The sequence below is a fragment of the Asparagus officinalis genome, chromosome 4 (genome assembly GCF_001876935.1).
Source record: "Asparagus officinalis chromosome 4, Aspof.V1, whole genome shotgun sequence".
Taxonomy (NCBI): domain Eukaryota; kingdom Viridiplantae; phylum Streptophyta; class Magnoliopsida; order Asparagales; family Asparagaceae; genus Asparagus; species Asparagus officinalis.
The window spans coordinates 55676122-55697335 of NC_033797.1; the positions used below are offsets into that span (position 1 = coordinate 55676122).

General features: G+C 34.9%; 1 protein-coding gene across 1 annotated transcript in view; it reads left to right on the forward strand.

Moving 5' to 3' along the window:
* Window positions 1–4314, forward strand: part of LOC109838745 (trigger factor-like) — a 33002-nt gene extending 28688 nt beyond the window's left edge. The window contains exon 3 of the mRNA XM_020407167.1: window positions 4205–4314. Within this exon, the coding sequence (XP_020262756.1) occupies window positions 4205–4314 (110 nt within the window). The remainder of the gene's footprint in view (window positions 1–4204) is intronic.

Sequence of the window (21214 nt, forward strand, 5' to 3'; positions counted from 1 at the left end):
GCTTTTTGGTCTTTTTCTTATTTTTAGCTGTTGTAATGGGGTGCTATATATACCCCATTGCTGCTCTTCTTCTCTATCAATCAAGAAATCCAAGTTTACTGTTTAGCAAGATATTAATCACGTTTAAGAGCTGTTTAAGAAGTGTTTCGTTAATCTGTTTTCAAGAGAAAGTTTTCTACAACAAGAAGAGGCTCTCATATTCCATTGGGATCATATTCTTCAGCTCCTCTTGTTCATTGAGAAGTTTTTCTAAACTCTTTCCATATAGCTTATTATCTCACTTTCAATTGATTAGCTATATTCATTAAGTTATTTATTGAGTTTGATTCACTATTATCACACACACTTATTGAGCTTTATATTCTCATATTATATTGTGGGTTGTGGTGTGGGATTTAGTGAGTGTGAGCTTCATTGTGTTCTCACTTGTTAATTGAGAACAAATCATTGTATTTAACTTTTATTTGTGAGAATCACTTGTAATACACTTGTACACCGAGAGAAGTGTGAGGAGAGAGAGACGGGGTCAAATCCAATAGGAGTGGCGTCGATTGACGAACCTAGGGAGAGGTTGTAATCGAGCACTTGAGGAGGAGGACACGGGCTAGATTCCTACACTTAGTGTGTAAAGTGTGATTGTTGAGTGATTGTGTAGTGTGAGAGTTTTCGGTGAACTTGTAAACCGAGTGTGTAGAAGTTCCGGCTTCCAAACCGGATTGTGATAGTGGATATCTCCTCGAGGTGAGGAGCGGGGACGTAGGTCGTGGTGACCGAACCTCGTAAACATATCGTGTGTTTGTGTTTTGCTTGTCTCATATTTTATTTGTGCATATTCTTATTGTTCTTATTGTTCATATCTATCTCTTGCAAGAACATATTGATCTATATAATTTTAATTAGGATTTTATTGGGATTAGATTAGCATAAGACCCTAATCACCCCCCCTCTAGGGTCTAACAATTGGTATCAGAGCTTGGTGCTCTTTGATTTAAGGACTAACCGCCTTGAGTTAAAGATCCAAGTTATTGTATTTGTGCTAATCTAATTTTGATTACATTGTGCTTCTTGCATTTCATCTCTATGGATATGAATGATTCATCTTGCTTAGGATATGCTATTAATATTGCTCCTCGTCTGGATATTTTTCCCTATGCTCAATGGCGTATTAGATTCAAACTTTTCGTTCAATCTAATCAATTTGATTTATGGGAAATTATTGAGGATGCCTATGTTGTTCCCATTTTGGAAAAATCAAAATGGTGTGAAAATGACAAAAGATTGTTTAACATGAATAAGCTTTTGTTAGAATATTTGATTAGCGCTTTTCACTCATCGTTTTCTAACAAATTTGCTAATTTTGATAGTGCTTACGCTTTATGGAAACTTATTGAAGCACATGAAGGGAAATTGGAGGCTATTCAACAAGCGTTGGAAAATCCCGCTTTGAGTTCTAAGGAAGCCTCATCTCCGTGTACAATACCACTAGGTGATAACCCTAGTGAGGTATGCGATAACGATGATATTATTACTTTTGATGAACTTGCTCTTGAGTTTGAAAAATTACACAATTGCTATATTGATGTAAAGAGTAAGTATGTTAATATGAAATCCACTCATGAAACACTAGCTACTAAGTTTAATTTTATTGCAAATGAAAATATAATTCTTAAAGAATGCAATGAAAATTTGAAAATTGAAAATGCTAGTTTGCTTCATGAAAAACGTGATGCTATGTTAGAAGTAGATAAGTTGAAATCTATGATGAGTAATCTTGTTTATCCTACTTCTAGTAGCAATACTTGTATGCACAATGATGAGTTGAATCAAATGAGAAAACGAATATCTACCTTAGATTCAACACTAAACACTTGTATTGCTAATAATAAAAAAGCTTATGGGCTTATGTGCAAAGTTCAATGTTAATTCTTCTAAGAAACCTATTCACTATGCACATATGTATGACAAAATTCATAAATGTTCTATTTGCGGTCTTAAAGGCCATTTAGCTCAATTTTGTCATAATGCACCAAAAATTGACAAACCTATTGATGATTGTGCATCTCATCAAGCTTCTTCATCACATACACATGTACACACACATAGTGTAAATCATAAACATGCTCATGTGTATAAATGTGATTATTATGGTTGCTTTGGTCATTTGGCCATGTTTTGTTTCGATTTGAAAAGAAACTCTCGTTTGCAAAATAATTACAAAGAAAAATCTATTTTCGCAAATGAACCACGTGCATTCTATTTCGATCAACGTAAACCATTCAAATCTTTACATTGCACAAATTGCAATCGTATGGGTCACGTTTATAATTTTTGCTTTGATCATATCGGTGCACAAAATACGCCCAAACGGGTTCATAACCCTAGGGCTTTAAATTTAAATGATATGGGTCATGTCCCAAGTTCTAGTGGTACCAAAATGATTTGGGTACCAAAATAATTTTTACAATTTTTTTGTTTTGCCTTTTTGTTTTGTTTTGTTCTTATTTTGAATAATTAGTTTCTTTTGAGCTTTTAATGACAAATTGTATTCCTTATACTAAAATAAATTTTTGTTTGTTTTTATAATCAAAAACACTTAACATATATCTTATAAAACTTTTAGTATATCATAAAACATATTTCCAAAAGGTCTAAATTATAAAAACTCTCAAAACAAATTTTCCAAATCACCAGTCTTTTTCACTTTCTCGCGGTCGACCGACCCGGTCGACTGACGATCTCTCTGTAATCGGTTCGGTCGACCGCGTCGGTCGACCGACAGGAAATTACTGTAGCAGCTGTGTGTTTTTATCGGGTTTCGGTTTTTGTTACTGGGTATCTGTTTTCGACCCGAATTCTTAATCACCGTTGAATCCATTATCCACTCATCCCAACCATTGTTCCCTCTCTCAAAACATCCGACTTCTCTTCTTCCTCCCATCTCAAAATCGCAGAGCTAGGGTTTTCGGTCGCCCGATCTGTTCAACCGCAGCTCCTCTCTGTCGATTTCCATCATAATTTGTGGGTAAATTCTTCCTTTAACTTTTGATTTCTGCATTCTTATGTTCACATTCTCAATCTAGGGTTTCTATTTTAGAGAAGTTTTTAAATTTTCTCAAAATTTCTTTTTACAGGGGTTTTTCAAATCATATCTCATATCTATCAAAACCCTAATCGATTATGCCTCCTAAAAAGAGATCAAAACCAGAGTCTAGTTCATCCTCTGCAAAAGCTTCTCACTATGAGGATTTTTTATTGTTTAAATCTCTTGTTAGGAAATATAGAGAATTGTGTAAACTGAAAATTCTTCCAACTAGATATATCATATATCCTCAGTTATTCATGTATGACACTGAGTCTATCCTTCATAATGTTGGGTTAGATAGATTGCTAGATGAGGGACATAAAGTTCCTTTCTATCCTTTTTTAGTTTATCTGTTTTATGCCAATCTGTCCACATCATCCTCTGCTGATGGTAGTTTGACCATAACCTCATCTGTTAAAAATATTGCAATAACCTTTTCTGCCAACGAACTTGTGGGGATTCTTCAAATCCCAACAGGTGACGTTGATATCATGTCTGTTGAGCTTAGTGATCCAGCTGTCAACCAACTCATGTTTAAACCCGGCTTCTCTTATCCTATGAACAACAATTCACTCAATCCAATTGCCAAACTCATTGCTAGAATCATTGCTCAAAACTTGATTCCTAAGACCGGTAGTTTCGATCACTTTGCCTCTGACAAGATAAATGCCGTATATGCCATATTTGCCAAGATAAAAGTAGATTGGGCAACTATCTTTCTCAATAATATGGCATCGAAGCATACCAAATTTCTACCTTTTGGCTCCTTTCTCACCCTCATCTTTCAACACTTCAATGTTGACCTCACCAATGAACCCAAGATTGAATCCAAGAAGGATTTCTTTGATAAGGTTTCTCTTTCTAGAATGCAGATGTCCATTTCTTATTCCACTCCTTCATCATCCTCTTGTTCCCGTTCGAGAGCCTCTACCTAATCCTCCTCTGATATTTGTGACCGTCTGGACCGTCTTGAGACTCAGTTCTCAAACGTTCAGAAGCAGGTCTCAACTATTCAAAGGGATGTTAGGACAATTCTTTCATATCAGCGTCAGTCTCTAGGGATTCCGGATCCCTCTTCTAGTTTTGAGTCTGATTCTGGTGAGGACCATGCTGATGGCTCAGGCTCTTCTGATGATGGCGAGGATGATGGTGATGGAGATGGTGATGATGATGGTGATGATGATGGTGATGGAGATGGTGATGACGATGGTGATGGTAATGGTGATGACTGATTTGAGTTCCTTTATGTGATGTTCATATTTGTTTTGATGTTCTCTTCTGGGTTGTAAAACTTGATAACTCTGTTTTATTTGAGTATAATAACTCTATGATGCTTTGAGGAACAAACTACATTTATGTCTGTTTTATGTGACCTTTTATGTTTTGTATATTTATGCACATCTATGATGCTTAAATGATGATTTGTGATTGTTTATGCTAGTTTATCCTTTTTATGATCAATGCATGGTTAAAACAATAATCATGTTTTGTTTGTAGAAATTGAGTTACTTATATTGTTTATGCTAGTTTAAACTTTTTATGTTGTTTTAGCTCCTATATATGTTCAATGGATGTCATTCAGTCAATTTGACAGGGGGAGCTTTTGGTATACATTTTTATTATCTGTGCTTATATGCAGGGGGAGCGTTACTTCTATTATCTATGCTTATATGCAGGGGGAGCATTGCTCCTATCTTTCTTTTTTCCTTTTTGATGTTGTCAAAGGGGGAGAAAATACCACATATGGTTTACAAGTTGATTCTTTTTATATATGGTTCATGTGATCATTCATGTATGATTTATTCATGTTTGGATTATATGTGGGTTATCAGTTTAATGTTTGGCTTATATGTGGGTTATCAGTTTATATTTTATATTCATGTATAAATTGTTTGCCATCATCAAAAAGGGGGAGATTGTTGACCCTATAGTTTTTGATGATGTTTTGGCAAACAATTTATTACTAATAAGTTCTCTAGTGTTTTATGTTTATGTTCTTTTTTCAGGTATTTCAACACACGTCAATCAAGCGTTAAAGATTCAAGTTCATATGTGTGGATTTACCTAGGTATAAGTTTAGTTTACTTACATATATTGTATGATTATATCTAAGCTCAATATATGTACACGTAACACAATTTTTTGATGTTTTCTATCATATAAATGATTTCTCATCAAACGTTGTTACAATAACTTTTATCTCATGTTTACAGCTCTTTCGTACTTCATTATATACATATAATACATGCACAATAGATATATAACATGTATTACTAAGATCTAGAGTCAATTATTTCATTAGTCCACGAAAAACAGGTTTCTGCTAAACTTTTCAAAACAGGGAGTTTTCACAAATGAAAATTGATTTCCAAAAAATTCCTTTAAACATGTTTATTTTATCATTTAGAAACTTTCCCAAAGTTTTCACTATTTTTGGTGTTGATTTGATATTTTTAATGTATTTTCAAAACACCCCTAAAACCTGTCAATGCAGCATATCAGTTTTCGGTCGACCGGTACGGTCGAATAACAGTTGTTTCTGAGCTCATACTTACGTCGACCGCACCGGTCGACCGAGAAAATTCCGGTCGACCGAAAAATCCGCTCGGTCGACCGCCAGCTTTAACCCTCATTCTTCTGAGTTTTGACTTTGCGGGTCGACCGAACCGGTCGCCGACGAGCTGTCAGAAACCTTTCTAACGGCTAGTTTTTCTAACGTTTTCAAACTGGGTTTTTGTTTTTACCTATTTTTTACTGTTGTTTTGGTGTCTATATATTTATCCCATTGCCTCTTCTCTTAATAACCAAGATATCCAAGTTTGGTGTATTAAAAATATTGATTGGTTTTAGAGCTGTTTAATAGTGATTTCATCAATCAGTTTTCAAGAGGAGTTTTTTTCTACAACAAGAAGTAGGCATTCAAATCCTATTGGAATCATCTCTACTGTTCTCTTTGTTTGAGAGTCTTCTAAACTCTTTTATAGCTTATATTATTTTTCACTTCTTTTAGCTAAATTCTATTGAGTTTGATTCACTGTTATCACACACACTTATTGAGCTAATATTTTCATACCAATATAGTGTGGGTTGTGGGGTGCTGTGATTTAGTAGTGTGAGTTCATTGTTTTCTACATGTTATTTGAGAAAAAATCATTGTATTTTAACTTTTATTTGTGAGAATCACTTGTAATACACTTATAACATGAGAGAAGTGTGAGCGAGACACGGTCAAATCCAATAGGAGTGCGCTCGATTGACGAACTAGGAAGAGTTTTATCGAGCACTTGCAGGAGGAGGACCAGAGGTAGTTCCTACACTTAGTGTGTAAAGTGTGATTTGCATAGTGTTTGGTAGTAGTGATGATGTTTCGGTGACCTTGTAACTGGTGAGAACCATTTATTTTAATAAGTTCTCTAGTGTTTTGTGTTTATGTTCTTTTTTCAGGTAGTTCAACACACTCGTCAATCAATCGTTAAAGATTCAAGTTCATTTGTGTGATTTACCTAGGTAATGTTTAGTTTACTTACATTATGTATGATTAAAACTAAGCTCAATATATGTTCATTAACACGATTTTTGACGTTTCTATCCAATTAATAATGATATTTTCATCATCAACTTGTTTCAATAATTTTTATCTCATGTTTACAGCTCTTTCATACTTCATTATATACATATAATATATGCACAATATATATATACATGTATTACTAAGAATCTAGAGTCAATTTTCATTGTTCACGAAAAACAGGTTTCTGCTAAACTTTTCAAAACAGGGAGTTTTCACAAATGAAAATTGATTTCCAAAAAATTCCTTTAAACTGTTTATTTTATCATTTAGAAACTTTCCCAAAGCTTTCACTATTTTTGGTGTTGATTTGTATTTTTAATGTATTTTCAAAACACCCCTAAAACCTGTCAATGCAGCATATCAGTTTTCGGTCGACCGGTACGGTCGAATAACAGTTGTTTCTGAGCTCATACTTACGTCGACCGCACCGGTCGACCGAGAAAATTCCGGTCGACCGAAAAATCCGCTCGGTCGACCGCCAGCTTTAACCCTCATTCTTCTGAGTTTTGACTTTGCGGGTCGACCGAACCGGTCGACCGACGAGCTGTCAGAAACCTTTCTAACGGCTAGTTTTTCTAACGTTTTCAAACTGGGTTTTTGTCTTTTACCTATTTTTTACTGTTGTTTTGGTGTCTATATATTTATCCCATTGCCTCTTCTCTTAATAACCAAGATATCCAAGTTTGGTGTTTAAAAATATTGATTGGTTTTAGAGCTGTTTAATAGTGATTTCATCAATCAGTTTTCAAGAGGAGTTTTTTTCTACAACAAGAAGTAGGCATTCAAATCCTATTGGAATCATCTCTACTGTTCTCTTTGTTTGAGAGTCTTCTAAACTCTTTTATAGCTTATATTATTTTTCACTTCTTTTAGCTAAATTCTATTGAGTTTGATTCACTGTTATCACACACACTTATTGAGCTAATATTTTCATACCAATATAGTGTGGGTTGTGGGGTGCTGTGATTTAGTAGTGTGAGTTCATTGTTTTCTACATGTTATTTGAGAAAAAATCATTGTATTTTAACTTTTATTTGTGAGAATCACTTGTAATACACTTATAACATGAGAGAAGTGTGAGCGAGACACGGTCAAATCCAATAGGAGTGCGCTCGATTGACGAACTAGGAAGAGTTTTATCGAGCACTTGAGGAGGAGGACCAGAGGTAGTTCCTACACTTAGTGTGTAAAGTGTGATTTGCATAGTGTTTGGTTATGTGTGATGAGTGTTTCGCGGACCTTGTAACTGGTGGTCGACCGCACGCGGTCGACCGAAGAGAATTCCGGTCGACCGAAAATATCGCGTCGGTCGACCGCCAGCTTTAACCCTCATTCTTCTGAGTTTTGACTTAGCGGCTCGACCGAACCGGTCGACCGACGAGCTGTCAGAACCTTTCTAACGGCTAGTTTTTCTAACGTTTTCAAACTGGGTTTTTGGTCTTATTACCTATTTTTTACTGTTGTTTTGGGGTGCTATATATATATCCCATTGCGCTCTTCCTCTTAATAACCAAGATATCCAAGTTTGGTGTTTAAAAATATTGATTGTTGTTAGAGCTGTTTAATAGTTGATTTCATCAATCAGTTTTCAAGAGGAGTTTTTTTCTACAACAAGAAGAGGCATTCAATCCTATTGAATCATCTCTACTGTTCTTCTTGTTTGAGAAGTCTTCTAAACTCTTTTATAGCTTATTATTTCATTTTCACTTCTTTTAGCTAAATCTATTGAGTTTGATTCAACTGTTATCACACACACTTATTGGCTTAATATTTTCATACCATATAGTGTGGGTTGTGGGGTGTGATTTAGTAGTGTGAGCTTCATTGTGTTCTCACATGTTATTTGAGAACAAATCATTGTATTTAACTTTTATTTGTGAGAATCACTTGTAATACACTTATACACTGAGAGAAGTGTGAGCGAGACACGGGTCAAATCCAATAGGAGTGGCGTCGATTGACGAACCTAGGAAGAGGTTTTATCGAGCACTTGAGGAGGAGGACACAGGTAGGTTCCTACACTTAGTGTGTAAAGTGTGATTGCATAGTGTTTGTGTAGTGTGAGAGTTTTCGGTGACCTTGTAAACGGTGTGTAGAAGTTCCGGCTTCCAACCGAATTGTGATAGTGGATATCTCCTCGAGGTGCAGGAGCGGGGCGTAGGTCGTGGTGACCGAACCTCGTAAACATATGTGTGTTTGGTTTTGCTTTAGCGTATATTTTATTCATCATTTTGTTCATCATCCATATCGTATTTTCTTCTTGCAGATCAAATTGATCAACATAATTTTAATTAGCTTTTAATTGGAATTAGATTAGCATAAGACCTAATCACCCCCCTCTAGGGTTCTAAACACGCATATGATATTTGGCACACACTCGAGGTAACTCATAAAGTTACAAGTAAGGTTAGAGAATCTAAAATATCTGTTCCTGTACATAAATTCGAATTATTCAGAATGAAGGAAAACGAGACCATTGGAGAGATGTTTACAAGATTCACCAAAATCACAAATTCTCTCATCGGTCTTGGAAAAGAATTCACTCAAGTGGAAATGGTGTGAAAGATTCTTCGTTCTCTCACTCCATAATGGGAAAAGAAAGTTACCGCAATAGAAGAAGCAAATGACTGGTCAACGCTTATGGTAGAAAATCTCATTGGAAATCTCATAGCTTATGAAGTCCAAATTGAAGGTAGAAAGAATGAGGATGAAACAAAGAACAAGAAAGTGCTTGTATTCAATACTACTTCGGATAAATAAGATTCGGATGATGATGAGGAAATGAGCATGTTTGCACACAAATTTAGAAAATTCATAAAACGAAGTAAGTTTAAATCAAAAACTTTAAATTCAAATAACTTACTTTGTTTCAAGTGTAATAAACCAGGGCATGAGAAGAAAGATTGTCCATTGTTGAAAAATAAGCAAAAGTCAAATTACTTCATTAACTTCAATAATATTCAAAGCAACAAGAAAAGGAAAGCTTTGGCGACTACATGGGATGACAGTAATGATTCATCTTTTGATGAAGAAATTGAAGAAAAGAAAAGTGCACATATATGTTTTATGCCACAAGATAAAGTAAGTGATAATGAAGAACTTTTAGATGCTTTTAATAAATTTTATAAAACTTTTTTGAGATTAAAGGCTTCACATAAGTTTCTTAAAGGTGAAAATAAAAGATTACATGAAGAAGTTTCTAATTTTAATTCTTCCACTTCTTTTAATTCTTAAATAATTGATTTAAAAGAGGAAAATGAAACATTACTTAAAGAAAATCATGTTTTGTCAAATGAGAATGTTTATCTAAAATCAGAATGCAATGATTTAAAAATTCACATTAATATTTTAGATAAAGATATTTCTTCTTTTAAATTAAAATATGATGATATATGTTTGAATGTTAGTAAATTCAATAAAGGTAAAGAAAATCTTAAGAGTTTACTTTCATTTTAAAAAGAATCTCAAAAGACAAAAGGTTTGGGTTTTCATGTAAATAATAATATTTCTAAGAAAACTAATTTTGTAAAACCAATTTGTAAGTTACATGAACATAATATTAAAAATAATTATTTATATGAAAAGAAATCAAAGTATTTATCTATTTGGATTCCTAAGGAATTATCTCATTTAAAGAAAAAGTGTTATATTTCTAATTTTATTAAAGATGATTGTTTATCAAATAACTTTTTAGGCAAATCAAACTCTTCATGGGTTTGGTTTCTAAAGACTAATGTTATGGACCCAACTTAGCATGGGTACCAAAAGTGTAAATGTTTATCATTTCTGGTACCTAAGAAAAATAGGTGGATTTTGGATAGCGGTTGCTTTAAATATATAACCAGTAATATACAATTATTGTCATCTTGTCAAAATAAGGATGGTGATACCGTCACTTTAGGAGATAACAACAAAGGGAGGGTCATCGGTATTGGAACTGTCGGTAATCTAAGTAAGCCTATTATTGACAATATTTTATTAGTTGATGGTCTTAAACATAATTTGCTTAGTATATGTCAACTTTGTGATAAAGGTTTTAAAATTATTTTTGAAAAAGAATCTTGCTTAATTTATGATATTGGTATGATTACTATAATATTTAAAGGTCATAGAAAAAATAATATATATGTTTTATCTACGAATAACATTTCTAATGAATATTGTCTTCTTGCATCTTCTAATGATTCTATTTTATGGCATAAATGTTTTGGCCATGTTAATTTTAAACATATTTCTAAAATTTCTAAGAATGATTATGTTAAAGGTTTACCTAAGCTTTCATATAAAGATAACTTTTGTGATGCATGTCAACAAGGAAAAATGCATAAATCATCTTTTAAATCTAAATATATAATTTCTATAAGTAAACCACTAGAATTAATTCATATTGATCTTTTTGGTCCTTCTAGAGTTACATCTTTAAATAGAAGCATATATGCATTCATACTTGTTGATGATATTTCAAGATTTACATGGTAATATTTCTTAAACATAAAAATGATGATTTTATTGAGTTTTCTATTTTTTGTAAAAGAATTCAAAAATAAAAGTCTCTTTCTATTATTACTATTCATAGTGATCATAGAGGGGAATTTGAAAATGAACTTTTTGCAAATTTTTGTGATAAAAATAGTATTTCTCACACTTTTTCTTTTCCTCGAGCGGCTCCACAAAATGGAGTTGTAGAAAGGAAGAATAGAACTTTACAAGAATGTGCAAGAATCATGTTGTGTGATAGTAACCTACCAAAATATTTTTGGGCAGAAGCAGTCTCTACAGCATGTTATGTTCAGAATAGAATTTTATTAAGACCTATTTTAAAGAAAACACCTTATGAGTTGTTTCATGATAAAATTCCTAAAGTTTCTTATTTTAAAGTTTTTGATTGTAAATATTTTCTTTTAAACACAAAAGATAACTTGGAAAAATTTGATTCTAAGTGTGATGAAGGAATATTTGTTGGATATTCTAATCATAGCAAAGCTTATAGAATATATAACAAAAGAACCTTAGTCATTGACGAATCTATGCATGTTTATTTTGATGAGAATTTTACAAAAATAACTATTGTTTTAAATAATAATTATGATTTAATTGATTCTATTCATGATACTCCAATGTTAGATGTTTCAAAAGATGATAATTTACAAAATGATTTACTAAAGGATTTTGTAGAAGTTATAAATCATCCACATGATTTGGTTATTGGTAATATATCTGATAAAGTCACTACTAGATCTATTTTTAATTTGATTGCTCATGCTGTTTTAATTTCTATTATTGAACCTAAAAATATAAAAGAAGCTTTACTTGATGATTTTTGGATAATTGCTATGCAAGATGAATTAAATCAATTTACAAGAAATAATGTTTGGGATTTTGTACCTAGACCACAAGATAAGTCTATTATTGGAACCAAATGGATTTTTAAAAATAAATTAGATAAATCTCGACAAGTTGTTAGAAACAAAGCCAGATTGGTTGCACAATGATATAATCAAGAAGAAGGTATTGATTATGATAAAACCTATGTACTAGTGGCTCGTTTAGAATCTATAAGAATTTTACATTTTCATGTTTTATGAATTTTAAATTATATAAAATAGATGTTAAAAGTATATTTTTAAATGGTTTTATTAAATAAGAAGTTTTTGTAGAACAACCTCCAGGTTTTAAAAATAAAAGTTTTCCAAACCATGTTTTTAAACTTAAAAAGGCTTTGTATGGCCTAAAACAAGCACCCCATACTTGGTATGATAGATTAAAAAAATTTCTTTTAACTTCTAGTTTTGAAATAGGAAAAGTTGATTATACACTTTTTATAAATAAAATTAATAAAGATATATTATTAATTCAAATATATGTAGATGATTTAATATTTGGTTCTACTAACGATGATCTTTGTCAAGAGTTTGCTAAGACTATGTAGGATAAATTTGAAATGAGTCACATGGGTGAACTTAATTTCTTCCTTGGACTTCAAATCAAATAACCAAAGGAAGGAATTTTCATCAACCAAGGCAAGTATGCTAAAGAATTACTCAAACGTTTTGGAATGGAAAATACAACAAACAAACCAACACCAATAAGTACAACTACATCTCTTGACAAAGATGAAAATGGTAAGAATGTTGATCAAAAGCTATATCGAGGTATAATTGGATCACTTCTTTATATTATGGTAAGTAGACCTGATATTATGTTTAGTGTATGTTTATGTGCTAGATTTCAGTCTAATTCTAAAGAATCACGCCTTAAAGCTGTGAAAAGAATTTTTAGATATCTCAATAACACCATAGGTTATGGTTTATTTTATCCTAAAAATAGCTCATTTGATTTATTATCATATAGTGATGCTGATTTTGCCAGATGTAAATCTAATAGTAAAAGTACAAGTAGTACATGTCATTTTTTTAGACATTCACTTGTATATTGGTTTAGTAAAAAACAAAATCCAGTATCATTATAAACTACTGAAGCAGAATATATTGCTGCTAGTCTTGCATGTGCTCAAGTTTTATGGATAAAACAAATATTATCTGATTATGGTATAATTTGTCCCACATCATCCATAATGTGTGACAATACTAGTTCCATTAATTTATCTAAAAATCCTATTCAACATTCACGTACAAAACAAATTAACATAAGACATCATTTCTTACATGATAATGTATTAAAAGGAGTTATTTCTTTAGATTTTATTTCAACCAATAAACAAATTGCTGATATATTAACAAAACCTTTAAAAGAAGAAACATATGTTAAATTAAGAAGAGAATTAGGTATATGTTCTTTGGAAGATTTAAAGTATGTTTTAAAATCAATATATATGCATTTTCAACCTTAGTAGTCGACTATTCAAGTTTGTAGTCGACCACATGCATAAGCATAGCATATAAAACATTCTGTTGATTACAATATAGCCGACTAATTTGACTTGTAGTCGACAAGTCTGAGTTAATACTGAAATCCAAAGTTCTGACAATTATAGTGTAGTCGACTATTCTTCTTTGTAGTCGACTACAAGTACAAATTTTCTCTCTTACAGTTTTTCCAGCATATTGGATTTTAACCTCTTATACCCAAAACCCAATACCCATTTCATTGAAGTCCAATTCATCTCAACCACTCCTTTTTAACCTTCTCAATCTTAGCCATATATTTAAGACCAAATCTTCATCATTCATTTGAGTTTTAATTTAATCTTAACCATAGATTTTATAATTCTTAAAAGAATATCATAAAAACCTAAACTACCCACTATCTCTCTCATAACCGACCCATCTTCTTCCCAATTTCTGAACCCACCGAAAATCCAGTTATGGTATCTTCATCTTTCAATTTTTCTCAAAATATTCACTCAAAATCACTCTTTATCTCAGTCTGTCAGCTTCTGTAGTCGACTACAAGCAGTTCTAGTCGACTATTCCTAGGGTTATCATCTGTTTGGTAAGTTCTTAAGTCTGATCTTTCCTAATTTTTTGTTCTTTTTTGAATTGTCATGTCTAGAGCTAAGAAGGCTAAGCAAGTTCATACAAATGTTAATGATAAAATCATTGTCTATTTAAAAAATCCTGATTTGCTTGAAGAATTTAACAATATATGTACATTTGAAGTTCTTCCAGGACGTTTTGTGAAATTTGATGATTTCATCCCTTGGAACTTTAGTTCATACTTTAAAAGTGTGGGATTGCTTGAATTATTCTCTGCTAAAAACAAAAAAACCCACATATCCATTTTTAGTTCAACTATTCTTTATAAATATAAAATGTGTAGGAACTATAAGTGGAACTGAAAAATTAAAAACTCTTGTTAAAGGAATAGAAATTGAATTGACTTCTAAGTCAATTGGAAAAATATTTAACATTCCTTTCAGAGGTGTCTCTCTTAGGTCAATCACAATTAATGATGCAAATTTACTATCCAATCATATTTTTCTTCCGGGTTATGGTAAACTATTAAATAATTCAAACAAGCTTCGTCCAATTCCTCATTTCATTACCCGAATGTTAGCTTATAATATGTTTCCAAAAACTAGGAGTTTCCATTTTATTTCCCTAGATTTATCAAAAGCATTATATGCTATAATGAGAAATATCCAAGTTAATTTGGCTGAAGTTTATTATGATAATCTTTTGACAATACCAAAAGGATTTCTTCCTTATGGTGCTTTTTTAACAAAATTCATTGATAAATTTCATGTTGATCTTGAGTCTGAAAATTCTGTCGTTCGTTCCATTGAGTTCTTTGACTCTAATGCCCTAACTAGGATGAAGTTAACCAATTTTGAAATTCACCAAGATGAACCACAATCTCAACCAGAACAACACCCCTAACATATACCACAAGCCATTGACGAAGCTGGACCCTCTTCTGGTCACATTCCGCCACCAATGCATGAATCTTCTTTCTTCTCTAACGCACAATAGAATACATTGTCCGCTATAATACTTGATTTGGAATCGGGACAAAAAGCTTTGTATGATGAAAATGTGCTTATGCTGAAAAGTCAAGAAGCATTAACCAACAAATTTGATATTCTGGAAATGAAGTTTGACACAGTGAATATGAAGATTAATACCTTGGACATGAAGCTCAGTGCCTACTTCTACGGAAATCAACCTCCTCCATGACCTTCATGTTAGAGGAACATGCATGCATCATGTAGTGTTTGGTTTTAGTTTCATGTTTATGTTAAAAACTATGTGTTAACTTGGTTTGTTTAAGTTTATGTGTCAAAAACTATATGTTAAAAACTATGTGTTAACTTGGTTTGTTTAAGTTTATGTGTCAAAAACTATGTGTTAGTTATTTGATTTAAGACTTATGTAATATAACTTGGTTTGTTTAAGTTTATGTGTCAAAAACTATGTGTTAGTTATTTGATTTAAGACTTATGTAATACGTGTCGTTTGTTGCTATTATGTTTATGTTTCTTAAGACTATGTATGAATTCATGCTTCTTTTAATCATGCTTACTAGGTTTATTTTTCATATTTTGTGTTCATGAGATACTTCTATTACAAACAGATTTTGAAGATGGAAATTATCAAAATGTTGATATTTATGACAAGTCTTTGCCTACCTATATGGATGGGTGAAGTGATGGACTATGTTCATAATTTGAAAGATCTTTTTGAAGTATTATCACATGAAGAGGAAATTAAGACATGCTTAGGATAGATGTGTATTTCTTTTTGTTAATGACAAGGGGGAAGAATGATATAAGAATTATGTAATATAAACTCAAAAATATGAACTGTAGACTCTAATATGCTTTTATGCAGGGGGGAGTAAGTATATTTTTTATTAATTTCTATTTCTTTTAAAAATATACTTACATATGCATAAATTATTTGTCATTATCAAAAGGGGGAGAATGTTGGATATCATGTCCCCAAGATATACTTTTGATGATAACAATTTATTCATAATGTCAATCACTATGTGTATGTACTAACATTTCAATGTAATTATCAACATGAATAAGTACAAGATGAGTTCAAGGCATCAAGAAGTAAAGAAGATGAAGAGCTTATGTATCAATGTAATTTTTTACATTTTCTTTACTTTGAAATATTGTACAAGCCTTGATCACTCACATATACACATACATAGAGATTAGAACACATTAACACAGGCTTAATGTGTTGGTTAACAATAGAAATCCCCTATGTTAACCATTAGAGTATTTAGTTAATCATTAAGTCTAACATATTTCATACATAACATTTTCACCCCATAGTAGTCGACTATTTAGATTTGTAGTCGACTACTGAAGTCTAAGATTAAAATATAAGTTTCTGCAAAATTACAAAGTAGTTGACTACGAAGAATTATTATCGACTACTCAGCTTTGAATTTTGATTTACAGAACTTCTGTTTTACAGAGTAGTCACTACAACAAATTATAGTCGACTACTCAGCTTCGATTTTTGAATTCTAGACTTTCTTTTTACGGAGTAGTCGACTAATGATGATTATAGTCGACTATTAAGACAGTTTTCTAACATATTTGAATTCAAATTAAAAACAGTTTATAGTCGTTTTGTTTATGTTTTGAGGGTTTAAAAACCTGTCTTTTCAAGGCTATAAATAGGTTATATGTTTAGAATTTTGGGTCACGAATTCTTATACATAAGATTCATGTTTTGTGTATATTTCAAAAGAAAAATTTTCAGAATTTCACTAAGTGTTAAGAAAAATCATTTTCTGATTTTTCCTTTGATCCTCATTCAATATACAATCAAGATAGTCAATTTTCAGAGATTCAAAACATTCCTAGCCACTACTACACATCACAATACTGTCAAGGCTTATAGGAAATAAGTTGTATCAAGATAAGTGTTCTCTCAAGTGTGAAAGGTGTAATCTCTTGGTGAAGAGATTGGATGTAATTTGTAGGGACTTGCAAATTGGTCAAATTTGATATTTTGATTTTGTAAGTTTTTCAAAATAATAGTGGAACTCTCAAGCGGGATTTGCTTGGGGACTGGATGTACACCTGAAAGGTGGAACCAGTATAAAATTTTGTGTTTGTGATTGTTATTTTCTGTGATTGTGCTATTTCTTTGCAAATTATAATCTTCTTTGCATTAATGTTTAATAGAATACTATTCACCCTCCTTAATGTTTTAGTGTGATTGGATTAGATCCTACACCACCAAGTTGGTTGGGGCCTTGCTTGTGGGGATACGCACGCCTATTGTTCAGCAAGGAATTGTATTTTGGTGAATGGGAATACCATAACAGTTGGCCCGTTTCACTTAGAATTGGCTTTAGCCGGGTCTAAGTGAAATATGATAAAGAATCACCTTGGACAGTCGTGGGTGCTCTGAATGAAAGCTGAGTTACTTCAAAAGCAACGTAGCTGATGGAGCTAAGCAGGGTTCCTCAGGAAAGGGACCGCGCTAAGGCACAGGTTGAACTGCGGTAGTTGGGGGCGAGAGAAATACAACGCTAACTGATGGGAAAGGGGGCAGAGCTCACCAAACATTTGGGGGAGAATGCACATCTTAAGTCTGAGACTTATCATCGGGAGGTCGCCAGAAAGTATCGCTAGAATTTGATTGGGAAGACTGAAGATGTGATAGCCTACAAGGCCGAATATGAATACTTGTCCACGCAGTTTCGACCAAGATAAAGAATCTACCTAACCACTTTCACTACCCTCCTCTTATGGCTAATTGCTTGGATGAGTTAGTCGGTGGAAGTGCTTGGGGGAGGATCCTACTTAGGAGAGGAAGAGGATGTATTGGACGAAGAGGGAAACTACTCGACCCCTTCATCGGCTACAGCCCAGGACTCCCCGTCAAACTGTTGCAGAGCTGAGATAGACTTCTCTATATTGCATAATCTCATAATGTTTGTTAGACGACTTTGTTCCAATGTGAACTGGTAGACTTAGGCATTTAACCGGAGAGGGCTCATCCTTTATAGAGAGGAGACGTCTCGAACTCGAGTAAGTCAGCTTTTGAAGGATTCATTTTTTCTAAGTATTAGACCAATCTGGTCAGCTACTCATTACTCAGCATCTGAGCAACATGGATGAATTGCTCGAGAGATATCCTTAAAGTCAACTTGGCGGCTGTGGCGGGTCGATTAGGACTTGATAGATTTTGCCTAGTAGATGTCATTTAGCGAGCTTTTAGAGGCCTTTATTAGGGCAATGAAACGTCACTACTAATGATGACCCAGTGATGCCGCCAATTGTCAGAGTAATGGTGTCATTTTATTTTTTGAGCGAAGAGGTGTGGAGTAAATAGGAACATTGCTTCAAACCATGAGTGAACCGTTTGAGATTTCGAGATGAATCTCGCCCGTTCATTTCGAAAAGTAGCAACCACTCAGATAGCTCCAAATGTCTCTTGAAGGCTATAAATAGCTCGTTGAGGGTTGGAAAGAATTCTTTACAAGTTCTTGCCCAAAAAAACTCTAGCACTTCTTTTTAATTCTGCAAGTTTATTTTGCAACCCAAATTCTTCAATGGCTTCCCCAGCTTCCACCGCAGGACGCAATGAGGAGAGGATTATTCTTCTACTGCACATCCGTTCAAGGGTTTTGACAGGGACACTTGAGCCATATTATGATCTTTATGATATTCTGAGGGCTTTTACACTGGGGGCCCCGAGTATGAGTGAACCTGTGTATTATCATGGTAGGGACCGCGCGCCATTTTACCTTGCTCATCTCGAGTATGGTCTACGGCTACTGTTTTTGGAGAAAGTTGCCTTCATTGTCGAATTCAGAAAAAAAGAATAAGAAAATGAAAGATTACAACTTTTCAAAAATAACGCAAGATCCGTTCGTCGTCTCTTGCTTGCGTGGGTCTTTAGCCGGTGACGGGGACGTTGATATCCGTGGACTACCTAGCAATCAGATCAGGTCCAGAACTTCGTCGATCCGCGAAGGAATCTAGAAGCAGAAGCGCCTATCTCGACAACAGCGAGATAATTGCTCTTCTTAAGGTGTCTCGGCCAAGGCCGAGACACCCAAGGGTGTCTCGGCCCTGATTGAGACACCCAAGGGTGTCTCCAACCCGAATCCGCCTCGTGCCTATAAATACAAGCCCCGGAGCCTCATTTTTTGGAGATCTGGAGTTTTGGAGAATTGGCGAAGCCCTGCCGGACTGAAGAGTGATCGAGTTCTTCAACACAAGAGATCGAGAGTCGTCAGATCTGTATCACCCGCATCCGATCCTTAGTATTATCCCGTTGTGATAATTCTAAGAAGAACAATTATCTCGCTGTTGTCGAGATAGGCGCTTCTGCTTCTAGATTCCTTCGCGGATTGACGAAGTTCTGGACCTGACCTGATTGCCAGGTAGTCCACGGATATCAACGTCCCCGTCACCGGCTAAAGATCCACGCAAGCAAGAGACGACGAACGGATCTTGCGTTATTTTTGAAAAGTTATAATCTTTTATTTTCTTATTCTTTTTTTCTGAATTCGACAATGAAGGCAACTTTCTCCGAAAACAAACTGGCGACCACAGTGGGAGCTAACAGCCTCGCTGCCGAGGATGTCGTGACGCAACCGGTATTCAAGATCCGGGTGAATGAAGAGATCGAATACGAGTTCGATCAACAAAAGTTTAAAGAGTACCTCTCTTCCTCCTCCTCCAGATCTGCCTCTCCAAACAGGCGCAGGAAGACTTCCTCTTCCAAGAATGTTCGCGGGACCTCAGGGTTGAAGATCCAAGATCCCCTCGCCGCTGCTGCACTCGTGCCCCGTGACGTCCCTACAGCATCCAAAGAGGTCAAAGCTGCAGATCCGGACCTCCCCTCCGCCGTGAAGGTAGCTGATGAAGGTGCTCCAGCTTTGTCGAAGAGGGCGCGCCAAAGACGGCGTCAACGCCTTGCGCGACAATTGGCCAAGGCCGCAGAGTCGATGGATGGGATCCGCTACACGGAGGATCTGAAATCAAGGCAGCGCCAAGAACAGTAACGACGAACCGCCAACCTCTCCTCTAAGGCGGAGACGAACGAATGGGTCCGCGTCAAGAAGACTCGCTCCACTCTCGAAGAGCGAATCCAGAAGCGCCGCACCTTGCTTGCGCATGCCCGGACCCTTGTACGAAAAGCACAAGAAATGCAATAATAAGAGGCAGTTAAGAGATCGCCGAGATCCAAACAAGTTTGGGTGCCAAAAGCCAAATCAGCGTCTAAGGCAAAAGCAGGCGACGTTGCTCTCCGGCCTTCGTCAACTCCAGACCTTGCTCCCGCATTTCCGGTGAAACCCTATGACAGTGTGGGTCTCTCCAAATCTAGAATCTCATTGAAGGATCGTGTCGGTACCTTACCCGAGAATCGAGGAAAAGCGCTTGTTAAGGAAAGCTTGAGACCGTTAAAGGAGCTTCGAGCAAACATCCGGACTGGGGGTCGTACGTGACCTCCTAACAAATTAATTTCTACAACAGCCCGCTTGGAGGTACGTGCAGAAAACCAGGAGCCCGTTAAGGTTTCACCCTCATAAGGGTGTGATTCCAAACGTGTGACTCCTGTAGATGCCAACAAGGCAATGTTTACTCAGAGAAAAACGCGTCAGACAGATGAACGCGTTATACCTGAGAATCTATATAAGCAGCCGATAGGTTACTCCAACTGCAACGTCGATGAGTTGTACTATCGGGCTGGGGGGTACAAATAAATCTCGAAAGAGAAGTACCCGGGAAGCGGACTCTCACTGTCCGCGTATCAAAATTATTAGGGCAGTATTATCAGCGTGTAGCTGCCCCAAGACCGCTCCACAGAGGGTCTTGGTATTCGAGAGGATCTCCGATGGAACGACGAAGCCCAAATCAAGGCGTTTCCACCAAAGACGATCGGTTGCTCGAGATGATGAATTCCCAGAAGTTACCATCAACATGGTTAATAAGGGAAAATCTCCGATTGTTTCAAGTGGTTCTAACCCTAATTTCTCTCCAGGAAGAAGAGTCGGTTCGGGAATAACCCAATGAATATCTCAGCTTTAGCTAGAAGCCGTTGGACATAATGATTACCAGGGCGTTCGTGAAGGAATCTATTCTGATGACGAACTCTCGGATTCTTATTCCGCAA